The sequence below is a fragment of the Mirounga leonina genome, unplaced genomic scaffold (genome assembly GCF_011800145.1).
Source record: "Mirounga leonina isolate KUSES-001 unplaced genomic scaffold, KU_Mleo_1.0 Mir_507, whole genome shotgun sequence".
Classification (NCBI taxonomy): Eukaryota; Metazoa; Chordata; class Mammalia; order Carnivora; family Phocidae; genus Mirounga; species Mirounga leonina.
Window position 1 is genome coordinate 505,420 of NW_023270789.1, and position 23,451 is coordinate 528,870.

Genomic DNA, 23,451 nt, shown 5'->3' on the forward strand with positions numbered 1-23,451 from the left:
GTGGGGAGGAGAGTGGAGATGAAATGGTTTGTGCATCGTTTAGGTTTGGGGACTCAATTTCCTTTTCCCAGTATTTGAAAGCGGCTCTGTGTGCTCTGGCACAAATTTAAATCTGGTCTCCTGTATGGGACACACCTCTCCCAACCTACCTTCCAGAGCTAAGATTCAGTCTTGTTTGGGAAGGAAATGGGCCATATTGACATGGTCCTCTGCAGAGCCCTGATGGTTCAGTTCCTGGAGGCAACTTTTACTTCCAAAAGCTCATTGTTAACTCACTAGGGATACTGGATAAAAAAAGAGAGGAAGTGTGTACCTGGTTGATTTTTGTTTCAGGTATGCAGCTTTGCTTACAAATCTGACTTAACAATTGTTGATTACAAGCTGCCTGTCTGGGGGGCTGTAAGCCCATGCAGCATAGGGGGCACAGTGTTGTTTCTCCTTTGAGGAGCACTCACTGATATTGAGTGGTGTAGATGATACGCAGTCTATGCTGTCGGGGATAGGAGATTTGACAAAAGGACCTGATTTGGACCACAGAAGATAGGTGGGAAAAGCTACAGTAGTTCCAAGTAGAAAACCAAATAGCGCCGCAGTCTATTCTGAACTGTTTCCTTGTTCTCTCCCTCTTCTGATTCCCCCTGCCTAGGTATGACAAATACTGTGCAGACCACTTCAAAGACAACCATTGTGACCAGGGATGCAACAGTGAGGAGTGTGGCTGGGACGGGCTGGACTGTGCTGCCGACCGGCCAGAGAACCTGGCAGAGGGGACCCTGGTTATAGTGGTGCTCATGCCCCCAGAGCAGCTGCTCCAGGACGCCCGCAGCTTCTTGCGGGCACTGGGCACCCTGCTCCATACCAACCTGCACATTAAACGGGACTCGCAAGGGGCACTCATGGTCTACCCCTATTATGGTGAGAAGTCAGCTGCCATGAAGAAGCAGAGGATGACTCGCAGGTCCCTTCCTGGTGATCAAGAACAGGAGGTGGCTGGGTAGGTTTTTGGTTTCTAGATCTCTTGAAGCTTAATTCTTAACTTCTTAAAGCTTGTAAAGCTAAATACTTTGATACACAGAAGAAGTCGTAACTGAACCTATAAAAATGTAGGGCTCAGACAAGTAGAACAGCCCACCAAGTACAACAAACCCGTTTGCCGGTACGTGTGTTTAAGGATAAAGGCTTACCTTGGTCTTGGTATCCTGAGAGGTGCGTCGGAGCAAGCAGAAGGCAGGATGTCAGGGAGGTCTCCTCAGATGCCAGAATCCATAACCCTTTGCCTCGGTTGCCTCAGATCCGTTTAGAACTGACTCTTCTTTTATAGTAATCATTGCCTTTTGTTCAAGGCCCTGCATTTATCATAGAAGTCTCTTTAGTAATCTTGAATCGTTCTGTCATTGCACCCCACTATTTGTTGGTGTATCCCACAACTTTCAACTCTATAGCTAGCTAGGATCCAGATGCAGAGACAACGAAGAATAAGGACCAGCTTTACCCACTTTCCTCACTTCGTCTTGTGTTGCCTCAGTCAGAAGGTGCAGACTCAGCCAGGCCAAGGAAGGTGAGACATAGTCCAAGTGGGAATTAGTGGTTAGGATCTAGGGACAGGATCTTAATTTCTGAGATCTTTCGGAGGCACCCTCACAGAGCTGGAGAGCCCAGTGCTGAAGGTGAGGAGGGAAGGCTCAGGTAATCCTTTTTTAACTTCACTTGCTTAACTGACCCCCTTCTGTTTTACTCACCATTTCCCTTTTTCCTCTTTTTCTTGGCATCCCACAGCTCTAAGGTATTTCTGGAAATTGACAACCGCCAGTGTGTTCAAGATTCAGACCAGTGTTTCAAGAACACAGATGCAGCAGCAGCTCTTCTGGCTTCTCATGCCATCCAGGGGACCCTGTCCTACCCTCTGGTGTCTGTCGTCAGTGAGTAGCACTGGTGTTAAGGGGAAAGTTTGGGGCAGGGGAGGTGTTACTTGGGGGCAATGAGAAAAGGGCACACTTTTCAATGTGCAGCTCTGTTTTTTAGGGCTGGTGAGGTCACTCAGTCCATGTCTTCTAAATGAATTTGGTGCTAATGCTGCGAGATTTATTCAGCACTTTCCCTGTCCCTCTGCACTTCCAGGTGAATCTCTGACTCCAAAACGCACTCAGCTTCTCTATCTACTTGCTGTGGCTGTTGTCATTATCCTGTTTATTATCCTGCTGGGAGTTATCATGGCGAAACGAAAGCGTAAGCATGGCTCCCTCTGGCTGCCTGAAGGTTTCACCCTTCGCCGAGACTCCAGCAATCACAAGCGTCGTGAGCCAGTGGGACAGGATGCCGTGGGGCTGAAGTAAGATGGTTTGCCAACAAACTACTATTCACAGTAGTAATAAGCAGGGATAAATCAGAAAGGAGATCTTGTTGAATTATGATTTTAAATTTCAAGCTCTGGCCACACCACATTACCACACTTGACCATGATTCTGAATTCCTGCTGAATGACTATGAAATTAATAGAGTCTGGATGCTTCTGTTTAGTACATACTCAAGCGATGGTGCTCAGCTTTGTTGAGGTGCACTTTTGTTGTAACCTCTTGATCTATGGGAAAGGAAAGGATGTTTACTGAGGCAATGGGACATAAAATACTGCCCATCCTTTCTGGGCCATGGCCCCTGAAAGTCTTTGAGGATGGCCATGGAAGAAGTATTAAAAACCACTATATTAGTTTATGATATAACCTCTGCTGTTGTTTTTCCCCTTCTTAATCTTGTCCTATCAGAAATCTCTCAGTGCAAGTCTCAGAGGCTAACCTAATTGGCTCTGGAACAAGTGAACATTGGGTTGATGATGAAGGGCCCCAACCAAAGAAAGCCAAGGTAAGCTGGCCATGGTAGAACCACCATTGTCAGTCACTATCTGGTCACATTTCAGATTTCTGTTCTTTGGTATCCAGAGTGAATGGGAGAAAAGGATGGTAATCTTTATATGCTACCCAGGCAATGGCTAGGCTACCCCTGGCTCTCATGAAAGGCAGAAATCGTTAGGTCCTCAATGGCCTTAGGTTTCCTCCATATGTGTTTCAATAAGACCTCTTTAAAAATAATAAAACAGGGCACCTGGGTGGCTCAGATGGTTAAGCGTCTGCCTTCAGCTCAGGTCATGATCCCAGGGTCCTGGGATCGAGTCCCACATCGGGCTCCCTGCTCCTTGGGAGCCTGCTTCTCCCTCTGCCTCTCTCTCTCTCTGTCTCTCATGAATAAATAAATAAAATCTTTTAAAAAAATAAATAAATAAAAATAAAAATAATAAAACAAACATGCTTCCTTCCTTAAGAATCATGCTGATGATAGCCAGATAAGAACTGATGTGTATAAAAAGCGATTTCCTTTGTGGCTAGATCTCTCCCTTATCCTCTTTGGATGCTCCTTCTGGAAAGGAAGGTGCAATTACACAGTGGAAGAAAGGCAGTGACCATTGAGTTTGGAGGTTCTGCATCTTGAGCCCAGGAAATTAAAACCATATAGACATAAGAGGTAGATCAGGCTGAAGCTGATGTGGAAAAGGAGACAATCCATCGATAGCTATACATGACTGGGATATGCATATATCCATGATATTCTAAAGCAGCTTGAAGATAGGCATGCTTGAGAAATACAGGGATGCAATACCAGATGATGGTTAAGTACATTGCTTTAGTTACAATCAGAACTGAATTCAGATCCAAAACTCTACTACTTGGTAGCTAGAAAATTACTTAACCTCTTTGTACCTAATTGTCATTATCTGTAAAATAGGGAATTCTTGTGAAGATGAAATATGGCAATATGTGTGAAGCATCCTACCCATTTTCTATCACAGTAAATATTCAATAAAAGGTAGCTGCTTTTTAAGTTACGATAGTAATTATTGCCCGACAGATATTTCCCTGGGTGCTTGCTGTGCTCTGGGCCCTGTGTTAAGTACTGGGAAGTGGTATTGAATAAGGCATGTTTCCTGTTCTCATGGAACTTACTGTCTAGTGGTAGGGAGTGCCTTGTAAGCACTTAACACATAGTTAAGTAGAGGTAAGCAGAGGGCGCTTTTTGGGACCCACCAGAGGAATTAAAGTCCAATTCTATTTGAAGGCTAGGTAGGAGTTAGACAAAGACTTGGGAGAGGATATGGCAGACAGAGGGGACAACCCAGGCAAAAGTCCAGAAGCAAGGAAGTGGTGCTTTGGGGATCTGTAGATAGCATATTTGGTAGGCAAAATAGATAGCATGTTAAGGCTGAAGCCTGGAGTTTGGGATGGGGAGGTTGGGAGAGTTGTACAGGAGAGGGTGACAGGAACCACTTTCAGCTGGTGTGGATGATGCCCTGGAGGGTGGAGTAGAAGGAGAGAGAAGTGGGTAGAAAACTCCGGACTAGCTCCTTGTCCTCAGTTCCTAATAGAGGGGGCCAGGTCAACAGGGAGTACTGTTTTCCCCTGTCAGGCTGAAGATGAGGCTTTGCTCTCAGAGGAAGATGATGCCATTGATCGACGTCCATGGACACAGCAGCACCTTGAGGCTGCAGATATCCGCAGGACACCATCGCTGGCGCTCACTCCTCCACAAGCGGAGCAGGAGGTGGATGTGCTGGACGTGAATGTCCGTGGCCCAGGTCAGCACCCACAAGCCTTCCCCTTTCCATCTGCCATGCCTGCCCTTGGTTCTGGGTTGTGCCTGTGTTGGCCCCACTTGGTGATATGCCCCCTGCCAATTGCACAGACTAAATCAGCCTGAGGAAATGAATGCTTAGGGAATACAGGCATGCAGAAATTAGAAACCTATGTGAGAAGAAGGGAAGGATTTCACATTGCCTCACGTACAGCATGCTTGGGAATAGATAGGCTGATTATATGGGAAAGATTTTAGTAGGATAGAAAAACAATATCCCAGGGGCGCCTGGGTGGCTCAGTCGTTAAGCGTCTGCCTTCGGCTCGGGTCATGATCCCGGGGTCCTGGGATCGAGCCCCACATCAGGCTCCCTGCTCAGCGGGAAGCCTGCTTCTCCCTCTCCCACTCCCCCTGCTTGTGTTCCCTCTCTCACTGTGTCTCTCTCTGTCAGATAAATAAATAAAATCTTTAAAAAAAAAAAAAAAAAAGAAAAAGAATATCCCAAAGCAGAGGGATAGAAAATTAGTTTAGTTGATACCTTAGTGCATATCATTCTATTAATACTGGACATTTTAAAATGTGGCCCAATTTAAAATAACATTGCACTTAGGAACTTAAACAGGAAGCCTTGTTTAACTTAGAGGAGAGCCCCAGCTTAAAAAGACTCTTACTTTCCCATTACTCTTCACAGAAAGGACATTATCAGAGGAAAAATCGGTGGCAGATGTAAAACTAATTGCCAATTACCACAAGAAGCCCAGGGATTTTTATTTTCCCCCATAAGAATAACTTTATTCAAACGGAACTATTCCAATAGTTGGGCTAATGGAACATTAATGTCCTTCTCCTCCTTGAATACTTTTTGGAAAATTCCTTTCTTATAGATGGGTGCACCCCATTGATGCTGGCTTCTCTCCGAGGAGGCAGCTCAGATATGAGCGATGAAGATGAAGATGGAGAGGACTCTTCTGCCAACATCATCACAGACTTGGTCTACCAGGGTGCCAGCCTGCAGGCCCAGACAGACCGGACCGGTGAGATGGCGCTGCACCTTGCAGCCCGCTATTCGAGGGCTGATGCTGCCAAGCGTCTCCTGGATGCAGGTGCGGACGCCAACGCGCAGGACAACATGGGCCGCTGCCCTCTCCATGCTGCAGTGGCAGCTGACGCCCAGGGGGTCTTCCAGGTAAAGAACAGGAGTAGGGCTGATTCCCCGTGGATCTATCATGTTTCCTCTTTGCTAAGGTGCTTAATATCCAATTACATTCATTCAAAAATTCTTTGAGAGAATAGGGTGGGTGGTGGAGTCATGCTTGCTGGATGGGAGAGCAGGAAAAGAATGGCAGCAAACTGACCTAACTCTAGCAGCCAGATGGCGATAGAGCCAACAGCAGATCACACCGGGGTTTCTGATTCTTAATTACCACCCTTTTTGATGTGCCAAAATGCCTCCTAGGTGAATAGGTCAGAGGGGAGTGGTCCCTGTTACTAAGCTTCTGACTAGTGTCCGCTTCTTCCTGTAGATGTATCTGACTATTTGGGCTTCCAGCTGCTCCTTGGTGGTTTTCTTGACTGGATTTGCAGTGTATTCCTTGTTGCCCTTTTATTTTAGCCTTGTGAGGAAACTGGAAGCATTCTGATTCATCTTAAACTATATACCATAATTGAGGTTGTGGTATTTTCCCACATCCTTCCATTCTTTAGAAAGTAGAAGACATCACTTTCTATGAGCCATTGTCTCTTGAGCACCCATTTGTTCGTTCATTCATTCAGTATTTATTGATTGAGGATGATAAAATCTTGGACACAAAGATAACAAGCATTCCCTGCCCTCCAGAAATTTAGTGTAGCATCAGCTTTGTTGCTCTTGTTTCTTCTCTTAGCTTCATTATCTTCTTTTATTCAGGTGACTCTCTTTTCTGTACTTTCTCATCTTCTAGATTTTGATCCGCAACCGAGTGACTGATCTGGATGCCAGGATGAACGATGGCACTACACCGCTGATCCTGGCTGCCCGCCTAGCTGTGGAGGGAATGGTGGCAGAACTGATCAACTGCCAAGCAGATGTGAACGCAGTGGATGACCATGGTAGGGCCGAGAGGCAGGGAGTCGGACTCTGCCTGCAAAGCACGCCGTTAAGGGGAAAATCATTACACGATCCTTGAAGAACTGTCCCAGATTTGAATCCACTGTAGATTCTTTCATTCATTTGTTCTTCCTTTCAACATTTTGAGTTCAGAGAACTAAGCCGGTGGATAGTCCACAGACAAAGATGGGAAGGGATTTTTAGTGAGGGTTCTTGGATCTCAAATCCAGTCTGTGAAAGGCTTGCCTCTGTAGGTTCCCAGGCATACCACACTCGATATGAGGACTTGTGAACTGACTTCACTAGAGGGTTGTGGGCAATATCTTAAATAGACATTCTGGTGTGTGATAGATAGATTCTTGTCCTCAGTGTGGGATTCTATCAGGTGGAGGACGTGGGTACCATAGACAAATGATCCTATATGTCTTCTGAAGGCTAGGCAACCTGTATTAAAGTATTTCTAGAACAGAAGAAAAGTAAGATAATACTTTGTTTTTTTCCCATGGGCCCCCACAGACAACTGGCTTGCTGTTCTCTGGGAAGTTCGAAGTTTCCCTGTATAAGTCATGATGCTTCTTTATACTGTAGGGACATGTCCCTCTACTCTGTCTGCTTATAAAAATGTTTTTCCCTGCAGGGAAATCCGCTCTTCACTGGGCAGCTGCTGTCAATAACGTGGAGGCAACCCTTTTGCTGTTGAAAAATGGGGCCAACCGAGACATGCAAGACAACAAGGTACAGTCTGGGCTCTGAGCTGGAGGGCAGACTTAGCAGTGCCTTCCCTTTTCTCCTATAGTTCCTCTGGTGATGAGTTTAGACAAAGAGGAATGCAAGTTGGACAGGAACTGGCTCCGAAGAACTCGAGGGGAGAGTATTGGGCTTACCCAGGGAAGTGTCAGGAGTGAACCTTCTGCCTCCGCAGTACTCAGTCTAAAGCAGGCTGTCTTATAAATAATGTCAGTGTAGCCTTCTCTGCCTTCCTCTTCTTTGACATTGCTCTTTTTTAAAAAAATTTTTTTTTATTATGTTAGTCACCATACAGTACATCATTAGTTTTTGATGTAGTGTTCCGTGATTCATTGTTTGCGTATAACACCCAGAGCTCCATGCAATACATGCCCTCCTTGATACCCATCACTGGGCTAACCCATCCCCCCACCCCCCCCCCACCCCCCGCTCTAAAACCCTCAGTTTGTTTCCCGGAGTCCATAGTCTCTCATGGTTCGTCTTCTCCTCTGATTCCCCCCCTTCATTTCTCCCTTCCTACTCCCAGTGTCCTCTGTGCTATTCCTTATGTTCACAAATAAGTGAAACCATATGATAATTGACTTGCGCTGCTTGACTTATTTCACTTAGCATAATCTCCTCCAGTTCCATCCATGTTGATGCAAACGTTGGGTATTCATCCTTTCTGATGGCTGAGTAATATTCCATTGTATATATGGACCTATCCAACAAGAGGATCTAACAATTGTAAATATCTATGCCCCAACATGGGAGCAGCCAACTACGTAAATCCACTGTTAAACAAATAAAGAAAATAAAGATGGAAAAAAAAAAACAAAAAACAAATAAAGAGTCATATTGATAATAATACGTTAATTGTAGGAGACCTCAACACTCCACTCTCAGCAATAGCCAGATCATCTAAGCAGAAAATCAACAAAGAAACAAGAGCTTTGAATGACACACTGGACCAGATGGACCTCATAGATATATACAGAACATTCCACCCTAAAACAACATAATACTCATTCTTCTCGAGTGCACACGGAACTTTCTCCAGAATAGACCACATACTGGGTCACAAATCAGGTCTCAACCGATACCAAAAGATTGAGATTATTCCCTGCATGTTCTCAGACCACAATGCTTTGAAACTGGAACTTAATCATAGAAGAAACCTGGAAGAAATTCAAACACTTGGAAGTTAAAGACATTGCTCTTTCTCCTCTTCTCTGTTCTGCTTATGCTCACTTCATTTTCTCTTGTTCATTTTCATTTTCTTTGCTGTGGCTCTTGTTTTCTGTTCTTGGACACCATGGGTGTTTTCCTGTTTGCTTTTCTTCCTCTGAGTCTTAGGTCATGTTTCCCCTCTCTTGCTCACCTTATCTTGTGTATTTCCTCTTTTCCCTTATTTTAATTCTTTCTTGAACATGTTTTGTTTCCTTTTGCTTTTGCTTCCCCTTATTTTTCCGCTTTAGGTTCTTCCCCTCCTACCTTTCTTATTTCTAACTTCCTTTCCTCTTAGAACCCTATTTTGATAAGCTCAGTGCTCTTTTAAGCAAATCTCTGGCTCAAGGGCATGCTTTATTTCACATATTCCTAACTAAGAAGACATCGCCTGCAATGGGGCAAAACTGATTCTTGGGGAAGGGTGAAATAATTGTACTCTTTTTATGTATAAAGCCACAGATATCCAGTCAGTACACAGGCAAATAGACATTTTATCTGTGGTATTAAAATTTCCTACAAGGAGGCAGTTAGAAAAAAAATGTCTATGGGGTTGATAATAACAAAGTTTGAGAAACACTGGCATATTCTCAAGAGTGTTGCTAATTTTACTGTGCTATGTGGGCCTTTTCTATAGGAAGAGACACCTCTGTTTCTTGCTGCCCGGGAGGGAAGCTATGAAGCAGCCAAGATCCTGTTAGACCATTTTGCCAATCGGGACATCACAGACCACATGGATCGTCTTCCCCGGGATGTGGCTCGGGACCGCATGCACCATGACATTGTGCGCCTCCTGGACGAGTACAATGTGACGCCGAGCCCTCCAGGCACTGTGCTGACTTCTGCCCTCTCACCTGTGATCTGTGGGCCCAACAGATCTTTCCTCAGCCTAAAGCACACCCCAATGGGCAAGAAGCCTAGGCGGCCCAATACCAAGAGTACCATGCCCACTAGCCTCCCTAACCTTGCCAAGGAGGCCAAGGATGCCAAGGGTAGTAGGAGGAAGAAGTCTCTGAGTGACAAGGGTCAGCTGTCTGAGAGCTCAGTGACTTTATCCCCTGTTGATTCCTTAGAGTCTCCTCACACATATGTTTCTGACACCACATCCTCTCCAATGATTACATCCCCTGGAATCTTACAGGCCTCGCCCAACCCTCTGTTGGCCACTGCTGCCCCCCCTGCCCCAGTCCATGCACAGCATGCACTGTCTTTCTCTAACCTGCATGAAATGCAGCCTTTGGCTCATGGGGCCAGCACCGTGCTTCCCTCTGTGAGCCAGCTGCTATCCCACCACCACATTGTTCCCTCGGGCAGTAGCAGTGCGGGGAGCTTGAGTAGGCTCCATCCTGTCACTGTTCCGGCAGATTGGATGAACCGCATGGAAATGAATGAGACCCAGTACAATGAGATGTTTGGTATGGTTCTGGCTCCAGCTGAGGGCACGCATCCTGGCATAGCTCCCCAGAGCAGGCCTCCTGAAGGGAAGCATATAACTACCCCTCGGGAGCCTTTGCCCCCCATTGTGACTTTCCAGCTAATCCCCAAAGGCAGTATTGCCCAACCGGCAGGTACTCCCCAGCCTCAGTCCAACTGCCCTCCTCCTGTTGCAGGCCCCGTACCCACCATGTACCAGATTCCAGAAATGGCTCGTTTGCCCAATATGGCTTTCCCCACTGCCATGATGCCCCAGCAGGATGGGCAGGTTGCTCAGACCATTCTCCCAGCCTATCATCCTTTTCCAGCCTCTGTGGGCAAGTATCCCACACCACCTTCACAGCATAGTTATGCTTCCTCAAATGCTGCTGAGCGAACACCCAGCCACAGTGGTCACCTGCAGGGTGAGCATCCTTACCTGACACCATCCCCAGAGTCTCCTGACCAGTGGTCAAGTTCATCACCCCACTCTGCTTCTGACTGGTCAGATGTGACCACCAGCCCTACCCCTGGGGGTGCTGGAGGAGGTCAGCGGGGACCTGGAACACACATGTCTGAGCCACCACGCAGCAACATGCAGGTTTATGCATGAAAGAGTCTGCCTCCAGTGTAGGAACAGAACTGCCTATTGTAAATGCTGCTGAGGAACAAATGAAGGTCATCCGGGAGAGAAGTGAAGAAATCTCTGGAACCAGCTTCTGGAGGCAGGAGAAAGAAGATGCTTTTATCTTTTAGATAATGCAAGGGAAGCAATTTTGTCAGCTTCACTGGGTATCTGCAGGATTTGGGGTTGGGGGAACATGGCTCCTTTTAATCTCTTACCCAACAAGCCAAGTTTGTGGAAATGCAAAATGAATATAAGACTTGGGACCATGTTTACTCTTTTCTATTTGGAGAAAAGAATGGATGCCTGTCATAGCCCAGACATTCTTGCAGCTTGGACTGCATTTTAAGCCCTGGGGGCTTCTGCCATATCCATGAGAAGATTCTACAGTATGGTCCTTTTGGAAACTGTACCCTGGAATTCTGCCTACGTTGACCTGTCTCATTTTATCTTCCTTGGAAATTCTTTTGACTTCATTTGGTGCTTTAATTTTTGCACCTCTCTGTGATTGTGCACCCGTGCCCCCAGCATGTTAGAGTGCAAGACCTTTGTGCTTTTAGTCATTCCTGCTCTGGAAAGCAACTTCAGCCTCCTTTCTCTTCTTTTCCCAGTGTCCCCAGGAGTATCACAGGGTTTGCTTTGGTTATGGTTCTCAGCCTACACCTTTCAAGTATGTTTATTTAGAAAACGAATCTCTTGCAGTTTCCTACATAATATCATTCCTACAAGAGGAAGGGGAGCAAGATAGTTTTCTTTGAACCCATTCTGGGGACAGAAGACCCTTTCAAGAGACTGCATGCAGGGTTTTACCTGAACCTTACCAGGAAGAAGGATGAGAATTGGCCTGTTTTTCCATTTGTGGGCCTAGTCAGTGTGAAGTTTTATCATTGGCAGTGCAGGTACTGTGACCCCCCCCTTAAAAAAAAAAAAAAGATTTGGAATGTTGGAATTACCAAGAGATAAGCCAACTCATGTGAGAAGTGGTTACCCACTATCAAGTCCCTTTCCTTCCTGCCCAGCATTCCACTGATGGCCCGTGTGAAACACATTTGTTCCCAGATCTCAGAAGCCCCGGCCCGCTTCACTCATTCATCCAGCAGGGGAAGCTAGCCTTAGCTGTTGAGCCTTTCCTTCCAGATATCTCCATAGAAGAAGATGCCTCAAAGGATGCTCCCTCACCACGGAGAACTGAACTCTGCTCGGCTCAAGGGACCCCATGACAGCTGTGTTCCTTTTGTGGGGGTGATTGTAGTCTCCACCTCCTGAGTCTGTTTCTGACCGCACGCCTGCTCACCAGTCTTCCTTCCACACCGTGTGCTTGGAGTTACCCACGCACCCAAGTAGGTTCTTGCCAAACACACGGACTTGCTATGTTCAAGCTCCAGAAACAGAAAGCTGGCCTGGTTTTGTAGGGCCCAAGCCAGCCCTATAAGAAAGCTGGAACCATGCGGCAGCCTTTGCTATGTTTTTGCTACCATTCCTTTTCCATCATGGCAGGTCATGACATTCCCTTTTAGGCCACTAACATAGAAACTTACCAGGACATTTTCCTTTCCCAGAGTCACCTTCTAGATGATGATGGACAATGAAAGACTTACTGTCTTTGTCATGCTCATGCTCAGATTGTGATTATATTATACTTGAGTCTGCTCTCTGTATTTGTGGTCTTGGCACCTTCCGTGACCCTCTGTCGAGGGCAGAAGCATTCTAGTCAATACTAGAAATAGGAGGAAAACAGTTTTCTTCCTCTTCTCCCTGAGTCAGCTAATAGTTGGTCCTGTGACCACGCTGTCGTCTCTACCTGGTGCTATGATGTCATGACACCTGGGAAATTAGTTCTGCTGGGGCATTTTGTAGATATTGACAGGTGAATTTCCTACTCTGTTTTGGTTTGAATGATAATCTTCGTTCCTGCCTTGGCTAGGAGTGCCCATCAGAGCATCCTGCTTAACCTGATTTATCTGTCTGTGGCCCCATATGGAACCCCTATGTGTCTGTTAACCTGGCAGTCTACAAATGTTCTGGGTTGGTTTTGGTTTTTTTTTTTTTTTTCAGTCCTGCCCAAGTTCATTGAACCAACAAAAATAATTTGTTCTGCCCCAATATGAGCAGACTGTTCATTCTGTATTTTATTCTCTCACACGGCAACTCTACCAGCCCTTTCATAGCGTGTAACATTTTATCTTCTGAATGGTGACTGTCTACCTTGGACCCATTGTTGATTCACAATGGGGAGAACCTCTCTGCATGGACCACTATGGACCCCACCACATCTGCCCTTTCTTCATCCTGTCTCATCACCACTTCCTGAAAGTATCAGCCTCTGACCCAACAGCTTGGCTCCTCTATAGCTTCCTCCCTCCCCAACCACAGTGTCAGCCTAACTTGCTTGTTTCTCTTTCTTGGGATCCTTTGGGTTTGGGGGAAGGGACTGGGAAAACTGCCATTACAGACAACAGACTTCAGTGATGAAGGGGAAGACACTGCCTTTCAAGCATTTATCAATCCCTTAGATTTTAAGAACCCTTGAGTTGTATAGTGCCTAATAAAAGAGAAGGTGAGATGGAGAATCACTTTCTCAGTGGGGTTCTGAATTAGAGACTAAGTTTTTATAGGCCATATCTTTTATGCCATGTATAGGTCACCCCCCCATTTTTGGTTTATTTTTATTTTTATAAATTCTTCCTCTGACTCCTCTTCTGTCTGCCTTTGGGGATAGATTTTTCTGTTCGTTTCTTCTGTTTTGTGTTAAGCATCATTTTCTGACTTACATGATGGTGAGGGAGGGAAAGGTGTAAGGGAAAGAGAGAGTGAAAGACTGATGTAAGCAGTCAGCCATGATGCTCAAGCCCATTACACCATCTTATTATTACGTTTGCTGGTACACAATTCTTGCATAGAAAAGAACCAAAGGTATAATGTTTTGTTGGCAGGCAGTTTGGAGATTTTGGTTTTAACCAACACATTGAATGTATGATGACTATTTGAGACGACACAATTATATGACCTGACGCTTCCACTTGTAACTGTTTGGTACTATGGCTCCTTCCTTGTGTACATTTCTCTTAAAAGTGATATTATATCTGTTTGTATGAGAAACCCAGTAACTAAGAAAAATGACTGCATGTTCCTAACTATGACATAGTAAGGAAAATGCACAATGTTTTTACTTTTCAAAGTTTCATTCTAAAGTAGTTAAGATGAAATTTATATGAAAGCATTTTTATCACAAAATAAAAAAGATTACATGTCAAGTTCTGTGGCATTGCAGTTTTTATTTTCCATTCCTGTGTCCCTGGTCTTGCGATGATATACCCGATGATGTCAGAATTTGCTGAGAGAGAAATAATTTTTTTTTCGTTCTGAGTCCCCCAAAGCCCAGCACTAGGTTTCTTTTTTTCTTTCTCCAGTCAGATTGCAAAGCAATGCTTTTGAGGAAAAAACTTACGTCAAACAGGAAGCATCACAAGACAGAGTCACTTTTTTGTGCACTAGTTGGTGACACATAGACACTTGCCCAGGACAGAGGGCCTTCCAGTAGAGATGGAGAGTGTTTGCTAAAGCCAGAACTGAAAAGTGGGGTCTAACTAATAATACTGATGGTGCTGTTACCTAAACCGTTAACTTGCAGTATTGTTCCTCAAAGTAAATTTTATATAGAATTTCATATCTACAATTCCGAAATAGTATTTTGCCTATAAATATGTTACCAAGTTCCTTTATACATTTACTTGTAAAAGTCAAGCAGGGAGACATTGGAACACAAATATTTGACACGGGTGGTATTTATGGCATTAGCGGTCTTGTATCAACTTTAGCATTGAGTTTATTTCCATATTCTGTTAGCTTTGCAGAAACTTCTGAATCACACATATGTAATTCTAAATGGCAGAAGTATTTGTTGAAATGACTGGAAATCTTACGATATGCTTCACTTAAATAGTTGAAGAAGCATTATTCAAGATACGCACAAATATGTTTTAACACAACTGATAGCGCATATTGGTTATCCTGAGAGCACTGTAATTTCATACAAAACACATTTAAGTCTTCATGTTAGGTTTTGTAATGGTATAAAAGGAAAATGAATTTGAGAGCTAAGGAATGATTTGCCCAAGCCTGGTCCTCTGGAGGCTGGGATCTCAGAGATGATTTGCCTCCTCAGACAATTTAGGAGCTGAGACTTGGCTGGAAACCTGCTTCCATGGATCTGAGCTGCAGGCTACTAGCTCGCTCACCACATCCTACCCCTGCAATTGCAAGCCCAGAAACCTAGCCCTTGATGGTGGCGGAAGGATGCAGGCCTCTCCCAACCATGAAATCCAAGGAGGGAGAGCAGGGCTAGAGGCCACGGGCTGCCACATCACACAGTAGACTTGGACACCAGGCCACAGTCATGCCAGGGGAGGGACTGGTGCTTCCCTCAGTCATGCAGCTCAAAAGCCTCACAGCCCAAGGAGAGGGGGCCGAGTTCCTCTTTCAGAACGTGACGAATACAGCAACCGCCCTTAATGCCTGCACACAGTCCAAGATGCGATGGGCAGTGGGGGGACCGAGCTTGTGCCCTGCCCTGCCCTGCTTCTGCCAGCTCTCCCCATAAACCCTGCTCTGGGTCAGCTGTGCGTGTGTCCGGCTCCATCTCCTCATCTGCCTGACAGTGTTTTTAAAACGAAATGAGAATCCAGGGCTTGCAAGAGCCCTGAAGAGAGAGAGGGTGCATGTGAAGTGTGTGAGTAGGTGAGGAGGTGTAGGTGTGTGTGTTTATGAAACAGAAAATACAACTTTTCTTTTGACTTCTAGCTTAGCAAAACACATCAAAAACATTTACAGCAGTCAAGTCCTGCCTGCCAAGTGTGGGCAAACTCCAGTCGGGATAATTGAAGAAAGGCTTACTTACGGAAGGACTACTTAGGAAGTGTGCATGGGTGAGGTGTAAGGGAACGCTAGGAGGCAGTGCAGAGAGTGCCGGCTAGCACAGCGGAGCTATGACTGCTGGGTCCGAAGGGATGAGGCCGGGAGAGGTTACTGGAACCCGGAAGGAGACCTGTAGAGCAAGTGACCTCAAGAAGAGCTGTGACGTCTGTCAGGGAGCTCAGCGAGCCCCAGGTCCCTTCACAAGGAGGAAGCCAGGGAACGATCTCATTCTGCTCTCATTCCCCACCCCACTCCCACCCAGACTTCCTATCTGCTGAAGCCAAATGGAAGTCTGGAAATACAGGAGCCTGTGGAATTTGATCCATCGATAAGTGTCAGCTTCCTGGGGTGAAGAGCTTGGTAGAGAAAGGAAGAGAGTGGACCTGCAGGTGCAAACCTATCCTTATCCAAAACATTCTCCCTACAGCTAGCACATTTCTAAGAAAGTTCTACCGGCGGCCTGCCATTGATGTGTCAAGGCAGGAAACACAAAGTAAAAGGAATTATGTATTGATAATCCCGACTCAACTTCTTTTCCTGATCTCCTAGTGTGTTTCTTCACCACCTTGGCTTTGAGCACTCAAAATGAAGACAATCATTAGCAGTAGGAGGGACAGATTATGGTACCTCCTCTCAATGGAATACTACACAGAAATGAAAAAGAAAACATGCAGCCATATGAAGAATTGTCATTGATGTAATGTTGAGCAAATTAAGCCAGACACAAAAGAATACATTCTGTGTGATTCCATGATACACGTTCAAGAAAAATGAACCAGTGGCAAATAGGGATCGGAATACTGGATGTTCTTCCGGGAGAAGGGTCTTGACTGAGAAAAGGGCAAGAAAAATCCTTCTGGAGTCTGAAAATATCTTGACCTGGGTGGTGATTGCATAAATGTATACATATGTACAGTTTTGTATAAAATACGCTTAGGATTTGTGCATTTCACTTAGGTAAACTGGACTTCAATAAAACATATATATAGTAAACTGACAGAAATGTATAAACACCTAATATAAAAGTTATAATATATAATTATATATATTTTATATCATAAAATGTTAATTGTTATCATATTTAGTTCAGATGTTTAATGATGATATACATATAGTGAAGACTCCTGTATTTCCCTCTCATTCCATTCCCCTCCCTCTTTTCCTCCCTCTTTCCATTCCCAGTTACTTGATTTCATAAATTTGCACTTGTGGGGATTATTTTATTCTTAAAAACATTGTTATGTGCAATAGCTAATCCATAAAAGAAATATATTCTCTGTGCAATTGTATAAAATGTGGGATTGCATAATTGCAAACTTAATTATGTGAGTGAGGTGAGCCCGCTGTTGGCTAGCTGAGTAGGAGTTCAGGAGGCCAGCTGGATAATCCATCTCTGTCTGAGTCCTGGCTGCTATTTGGTACTACACAGTGGCACTTGTCTGCCTCAGGACAAATATGTTTGGGGTTGATTCTAGGTTCTGTAATCTGGCTGGGATTTGCAAGAACCTTGCTTCAAATTATCCCCTGCTTCGTATGCCTATTACAGAAACTCTGGGTCAGCCAAATATGGGCTGTAGGGACCCAGCTCCTCTTTCTCTGTCATGGAATTGTCTCATGTTTCTCTATTTCTCTCCACTTTCTCCCCTCCATGTCCACTTTCTCTGCACTCCTAGAAAAGTTTTAAGAACATGGACCTGGCAGAGGATGGACACCAATCACCAATCATGTTATATCAGAATCTGTGTTACTGTGGTTTTACAGGGCTTTGCATATAAGAATTGGAAAGGAGGAAGAGAAGCGATCTACATCGGAGGTTAATAAGACAACCCAGGAAAACTTACTGAAATACTTAACCATTAGGAATTCAGTGAATCAAATGATGTAAAATTAATTCATACAGAAACCTCTGTTATAAACAAAAGCCAGTTGGGGGATGTATTTGAAGAGCAGATCACATTTATAATAGCAAACACACACACCAATAACCTTTAAAAATTACTGCAAATACTACCAAATATACCCACTCCTGACAACTTGAGTGGCCACTGCCTCCATAACAGGTACAGCTTTAGCTCTGTTCTCTTCTTCCCACCTGCTAGATAAAAATCATAAACCTATCTGATCACACCTGTCGCCTGGATAAAATTCACTAAAATACTCAAGTCTTTGAACCCATCTCAATATCATCTGACACAAGTGCAATCCTATAAGAAGCCCAGCCTAACACCTACTTCCACATTCCTATATCTCCGCACCATGTGCAGTTTTCCCTGCAGCAAAGAGCAGCAATAACTCCATCTTTGTTTGACTAGCAGGGGTGCTACTGTTGGCCTTTGATGGACAGACATCAACTGAGGTCTGTGCTGACACTCCAGGCCAGGAAGAATCCCATTTTCACACCCTGTTACACACAGAGCACTGACTGTGCCAGTGAGCGCTCCTGAATTTATTTTAAGAATACCTGGAACATTCACAAAAATTGCACATAGATGAATCCATGCTAAAATCTCAAGAGTTTCAAAGAATCGGTATTATATAGCCAGGTATCTCTGAACATAGCAGTATCAAATTAGAAACAGAATAAAAATGTAACCAACAGCCCTATGTGTATGAAGAATTTTAAAGCTTATAAATCAGTTATCAATACAAATATAAGTTAGAAGATATTTAGAAACAGCATAAAATACTTATCAAATAGTACCACTACTTTTTTAAAAATTTTGTCATTTTTTTGTTTAAGATTTTATTTATTTGAAAGAAAGAGACATAGTAAGAGAGAGCACGAGCAGGGGAGTGGGAGTGGGAGAGGGAGAAGCAGGCTTCCCGCTGAGCAGGGAGCCCGACCCCGGGGACTTGATCCCAGGACCTTGGGATCATGACCTGAGCCGAAGGTAGACGCTTAACCGACGGAGTCCCCCAGATGCCCCAGTACCACTACTTTTGAAATGCTGATTGTTAAAACTTATGGAAAGCAACTCAAGTTTTAATGATGAACTTACAAATTTGCTTCCTTTGAAGTTAAGTATACTGCAGATGTCAGCTCTCACATATTCTATCCAACTTGGTCTGGAAGTCCTCGTTCTGGCCAGGACAAATGGGAAGTTGTTGCTTATAGACCATTTCATAAAAAATCCAAGAGGAAGAGGAGGGAAAGATGGCGGAGGAGTAGGGGACCCTATTCCAACTGGTCCCCGGAATTGAGCTGGATATCTACCAGACCACTCTGAGCACCCACGAAATCAGCCTGAGATGTAAGAAGACCTGGATCTCTACAAACAGAATATCGCAGGCAGTTGGTTTTGAGGTACGAAGCAGGGAGTCGTGATTCCGCAGGCAGATATCGGAGGATAAACGGCAGCGGGAGGGCGCCTGGCCGTGGGGATCCTACACCTCTGGTGAGCGACAGCCTTGTGTGCTGCGGATGGGCACAGACTCGCAGACCAGTAGTGGCGGGGAAAGGACTTTAGGGCAGCCCCCGGGGTGGAAACCCGAGCGGCAGGATCGCACCTGCGAACTGGGAGCGGCTGGCGGTTTTAGAAGCACAAAGGGCAGACACGTGCCCCGACCTGGAGGCAGGACTGGGGGCACTGCGGAGGGGCGCACAACCCAGGACGCTGCAGTTTATAGCAGCACGGACAGAAACGGAGATGGTGTGGCCTGGAGAGCTCACTGAAGAACAGACTGTGGTCTCTCTGCTCTGAGGCAGAGGGCTGGAAACAGTCTCTTCTGCTCTGACTCGCGGAAGAGACGCGGAAAGCCAGGGAAAGCCACCAGAGAACAAAAGCCCCCAAAGACTGATTCCTGCTGAGCCCATCCCCCGCCACAGGGGCACAGGGCAACTCCTACCGAACTGGGTTGCCTGAGTAACAGTGCGGCAGGCCCCTCCCACAGAAGACAGGCTGGGAAAATGAGAGGCCAGCAACAGGTGCATCTTGATTGGGTTCTGGTCAGTAATTTGGACTCTATACATTCCCTTAAACACCCATCAACAGAATGACTAGGAGGAGGAGCCCCCAAAACAGAAAAGACTGAGAGATTATGACTTATGCTGCAGATTTACAAATGGATGCAGATATAACCAAGATGTCAGAGATGGAATTTAGGCTAGCAATTGTGAAGACAATGGCTAGAATGGAGAAATCAATTAATGGCAACATAGAGTCTCTAAGGGCAGAAATGAAAGCTGAATTGGCAGAACTTAAAAATGCTATCAGTGAGATCCAATCCAATCTAGATAATCTAACAGCCAGGGTAACTGAGGCAGAAGAGTGAATAAGCGACCTGGAAGACAATATAATAGATAAAAAGGGAAAAGAAGAGGCCAGGGATAAACAACTCAGAATCCATGAAAATAGAATCAGAGAAATAAGTGACACCATGAAGCGTTCCAATGTCAGAATAATTGGAACCCCGGAGGGAGTGGAGAGAGAGGACTAGAAGATGTATTTGAGCATATCATAGCTGAGAACTTCCCTAATCTGGGGAATGAAACAAACATTCGCATCCTAGAGGCAGAGAGGACCCCTCCCAAGATCAAGGAAAACAGGCCAACACCCCGGCATGTAATAGTAAAACTTGCAAATCTTAGAACCAAGGAAACCATCTCAAGGGCAGTTAGGGGGAAGAGATTCCTTACGTACAGAGGGAGGAACATCAGAATAACATCAGACCTATCCACAGAGGCCTGGCAAGCCAGAAAGGCCTGGCAAGACATATTCAGGGTACTAAATGAGAAGAACATGCAGCCAAGAATACTTTATCTGGCAAGGCTTTCATTTAGAATGGATGGAGAGATGCAGAGCTTCCACGACTGGCAGAAACTGAAAGAATATGTGACCACTAAGCTGGCCCTGCAAGAAATATTAAGGGGGGTTCTATAAAAGGAGAAAGACCCCAAGAGTGATATACAACAGAAATTTACAGGGACAATCTATAAAAACAACGTTTTCACGGGCAACATGATGACAATTCATATCTTTCAATAATCACTCTCAACGTGAGTGGCCTAAACACTCCCATAAAATGGCACAGGGTTGCAGATTGGATAAAAAGACAGGACCCATCCATATGCTGCCTACAAGAGACTCATTTTGAACCTAAAGATACATCCAGACTGAAAGTGAAGGGATGGAGATCCATCCTCCATGCCAGCAGACCTCAAAAGAAAGCTGGAGTAGCAATTCTTATATCAGACAAATTAGATTTTAAACTAAAGTCTGTAATTAGAGACACAGAAGGGCACTATATCATTCTTAAAGGGTCTATCCAACAAGAAGATCTAACAATTGTAAATATCTATGCCCCCAACATGGGAGCAGCCATCTACATAAGCCAACTGTTAACCAAAATAAAGAGTCATATTGATAACATTACGTTAATTGTAGGAGACCTCAACACTCCACTCTCAGTAATGGACAGATCATCTAAGCAGAATATCAACAAGGAAACAAGAGCTTTGAATGATACACTGGACCAGATGGACCTCATAGATATTTACAGAACATTCCACCCTAAAACAACAGAATACTCATTCTTCTCGAGTGCATATGGAACTTTCTCCAGAATAGACCACATACTGGGCCACAAATCAGGTCTCAACTGATAACAAAAGATTGAGATTATTCCCTGCATATTCTCAGACCACAATGCTTTAAAACTGGAACTCAATCACAAGAACAAATTTGGCAGAAATTCGGACACTTGGAAGCTAAAGACCACTCTGCTCAAAAATGTTTGGGTCAACCAGGAAATCAAAGAAGAACTTAAATAATTCATGGAAATCAATGAGAATGAAAACACATCGGTCCAAAACCTATGGGATACTGCAAAGGCGGTCCTAAGGGGGAAATACATAGCCATCCAAGCCTCACTCAAAAAAATAGAAAATTCCCGAATTCACCAACTAACTCTACACCTTAGAGAACTAGAGAAAAAGCAACAAACGATGCCTAAGCCACGCATTAGAAGAGAAATAATTAAAATTAGAGCAGAAATCAATGAATTAGAAACCAGAAACACAGTAGATCAGATCAACAAAACTAGAAGTGGTTCTTTGAAAGAATTAATAAGATCGATAAACCACTGGCCAGACTTATCCAAAAGAAAAGAGAAAGGACCCAAATTAATAAAATTATGAATGAAAGGGGAGAGATCATGACTAACACCAAGGAAATAGAAACAATTATTAGAAATTATTATCAACAACTATATGCCAAGAAACTGAGCAACCTGGATGAAATGGAGGCCTTCCTGGAAACCTATAAGCTGCCAAGAGTGAAACAGGAAGAAATTGACAACCTGAATAGGCCAATAACCAGTAACGAGATTGAAGCAGTGATCAAAAACCTCCCAAAAAACAGAGTCCAGGGCCTGATGGATTCCCTGGGGAATTCTACCAAACATTCAAAGAAGAAATAATACCTATTCTACTGAAGCTGTTTCAAAAACTAGAAACAGAAGGAAAACTTCCAAACTCATTCTATGAGGCCAGCATTACCTTAATCCCCAAACCAGGCAAAGACCCCATCAAAAAGGAGAATTTCAGACCGATATCCATGATGAATATGGATTCCAAAATCCTCAACAAAATCCTAGCTAATAGGATCCACAATACATTAAAAGGATCATCCACCACGACCAAGTGGGATTTATCCCAGGGATGCAAGAAGTGGTTCAACATTCGCAAATCAATCAGTGTGATAGAACACATTAATAGGAGGGAGAAGAACCATATCGTCCTCTCAATTGATGCAGAAAAAGCATTTAACAAAGTACAACATCCTTTCCTGATTAAAACTCTTCAGAGTATAGGGATAGAGGGAACATTCCTCAAGTTCATAAAATCCATCTATGAAAAACCCACAGCGAATATCATCCTCAATGTGGAAAAGCTGAGAGCCTTTCCCTTAAGATCAGGAACACGTCAAGGATGCCCACTCTCGCCACAATTGTTCAACATAGTACTAGAAGTCCTAGCAACAGCGATCAGACAACAAAAAGAAATAAAAGGTATTCAAATTGGCAAAGAAGAAGTCAAACTCTCTCTTTTCACAGATGACATGATACTTTAGGTGGAAAACCCAAAAGACTCCACCCCCAAATTACTAGAACTCATACAGCAATCCAGTAATGTGGCAGGATACAAAATCAATGCACAGAAATCAGTTGCTTTCTTATACACTAACAAAGCAACTGTAGAAAGAGAAATTAGAGAAACGATTCCGTTTACAATAGCACCAAAAACCATAAGATACCTCGGAATAAACCTAACCAAAGAGGTAAAGGATCTATACTCTAGGAACTACAAAACACTCATGAAAGAAATTGAAGACACAAAAAGATGAAAAAATATTCCATGCTCATGGAGTGGAAGAATAAACATTGTTAAAATGTCTATGCTACCCAGAGCAATCTATACCTTCAATGCCATCCCGATCAAAATTCCAATGACATTTTTCAAAGTGCTGGAACAGACAATCCTAAAATTTGTATGGAATCAGAAAAGACCCCGAATCGCCAAGGAAATGTTGAAAAAGAAAAACAAAGCTGGGGGCATCATGTTGCCCGATTTCAAGCTATATTACAAAGCTGTGATCACCAAGACAGCATGGTACTGGCACAAAAACAGACATATAAGCCAATGGAACAGAATAGAGAACCCAGAAATGGACCCTCAACTCTATGGTCAAATAATCTTTGACAAAGCAGGAAAACACATGCAATGGAAAAAAGACAGTCTCTTCAATAAATGGTGCTGGGAAAACTGGACAGCCACATGCAGAAGAATGAAACTCGACCATTTTCTAACACCATTCACAAAGATAAACTCAAAGTGGATGAAAGA

General features: G+C 44.2%; 1 protein-coding gene across 2 annotated transcripts in view; it reads left to right on the forward strand.

The window, feature by feature from the left end:
- Positions 1–13,795, forward strand: part of NOTCH2 (notch receptor 2) — a 171,631-nt gene extending 157,836 nt beyond the window's left edge. For both annotated transcript variants that reach the window (XM_034990168.1, XM_034990169.1), the window contains 9 exons: positions 647–994; positions 1,777–1,919; positions 2,119–2,329; positions 2,760–2,856; positions 4,453–4,621; positions 5,502–5,803; positions 6,558–6,705; positions 7,341–7,438; positions 9,294–13,795. In XM_034990168.1, coding sequence (XP_034846059.1) covers positions 647–994; positions 1,777–1,919; positions 2,119–2,329; positions 2,760–2,856; positions 4,453–4,621; positions 5,502–5,803; positions 6,558–6,705; positions 7,341–7,438; positions 9,294–10,682 — 2,905 coding nt within the window. In that variant the 3' untranslated portion in view covers positions 10,683–13,795. The remainder of the gene's footprint in view (positions 1–646; positions 995–1,776; positions 1,920–2,118; positions 2,330–2,759; positions 2,857–4,452; positions 4,622–5,501; positions 5,804–6,557; positions 6,706–7,340; positions 7,439–9,293) is intronic.
- The last annotated feature ends 9,656 nt before the right edge of the window (positions 13,796–23,451 follow it).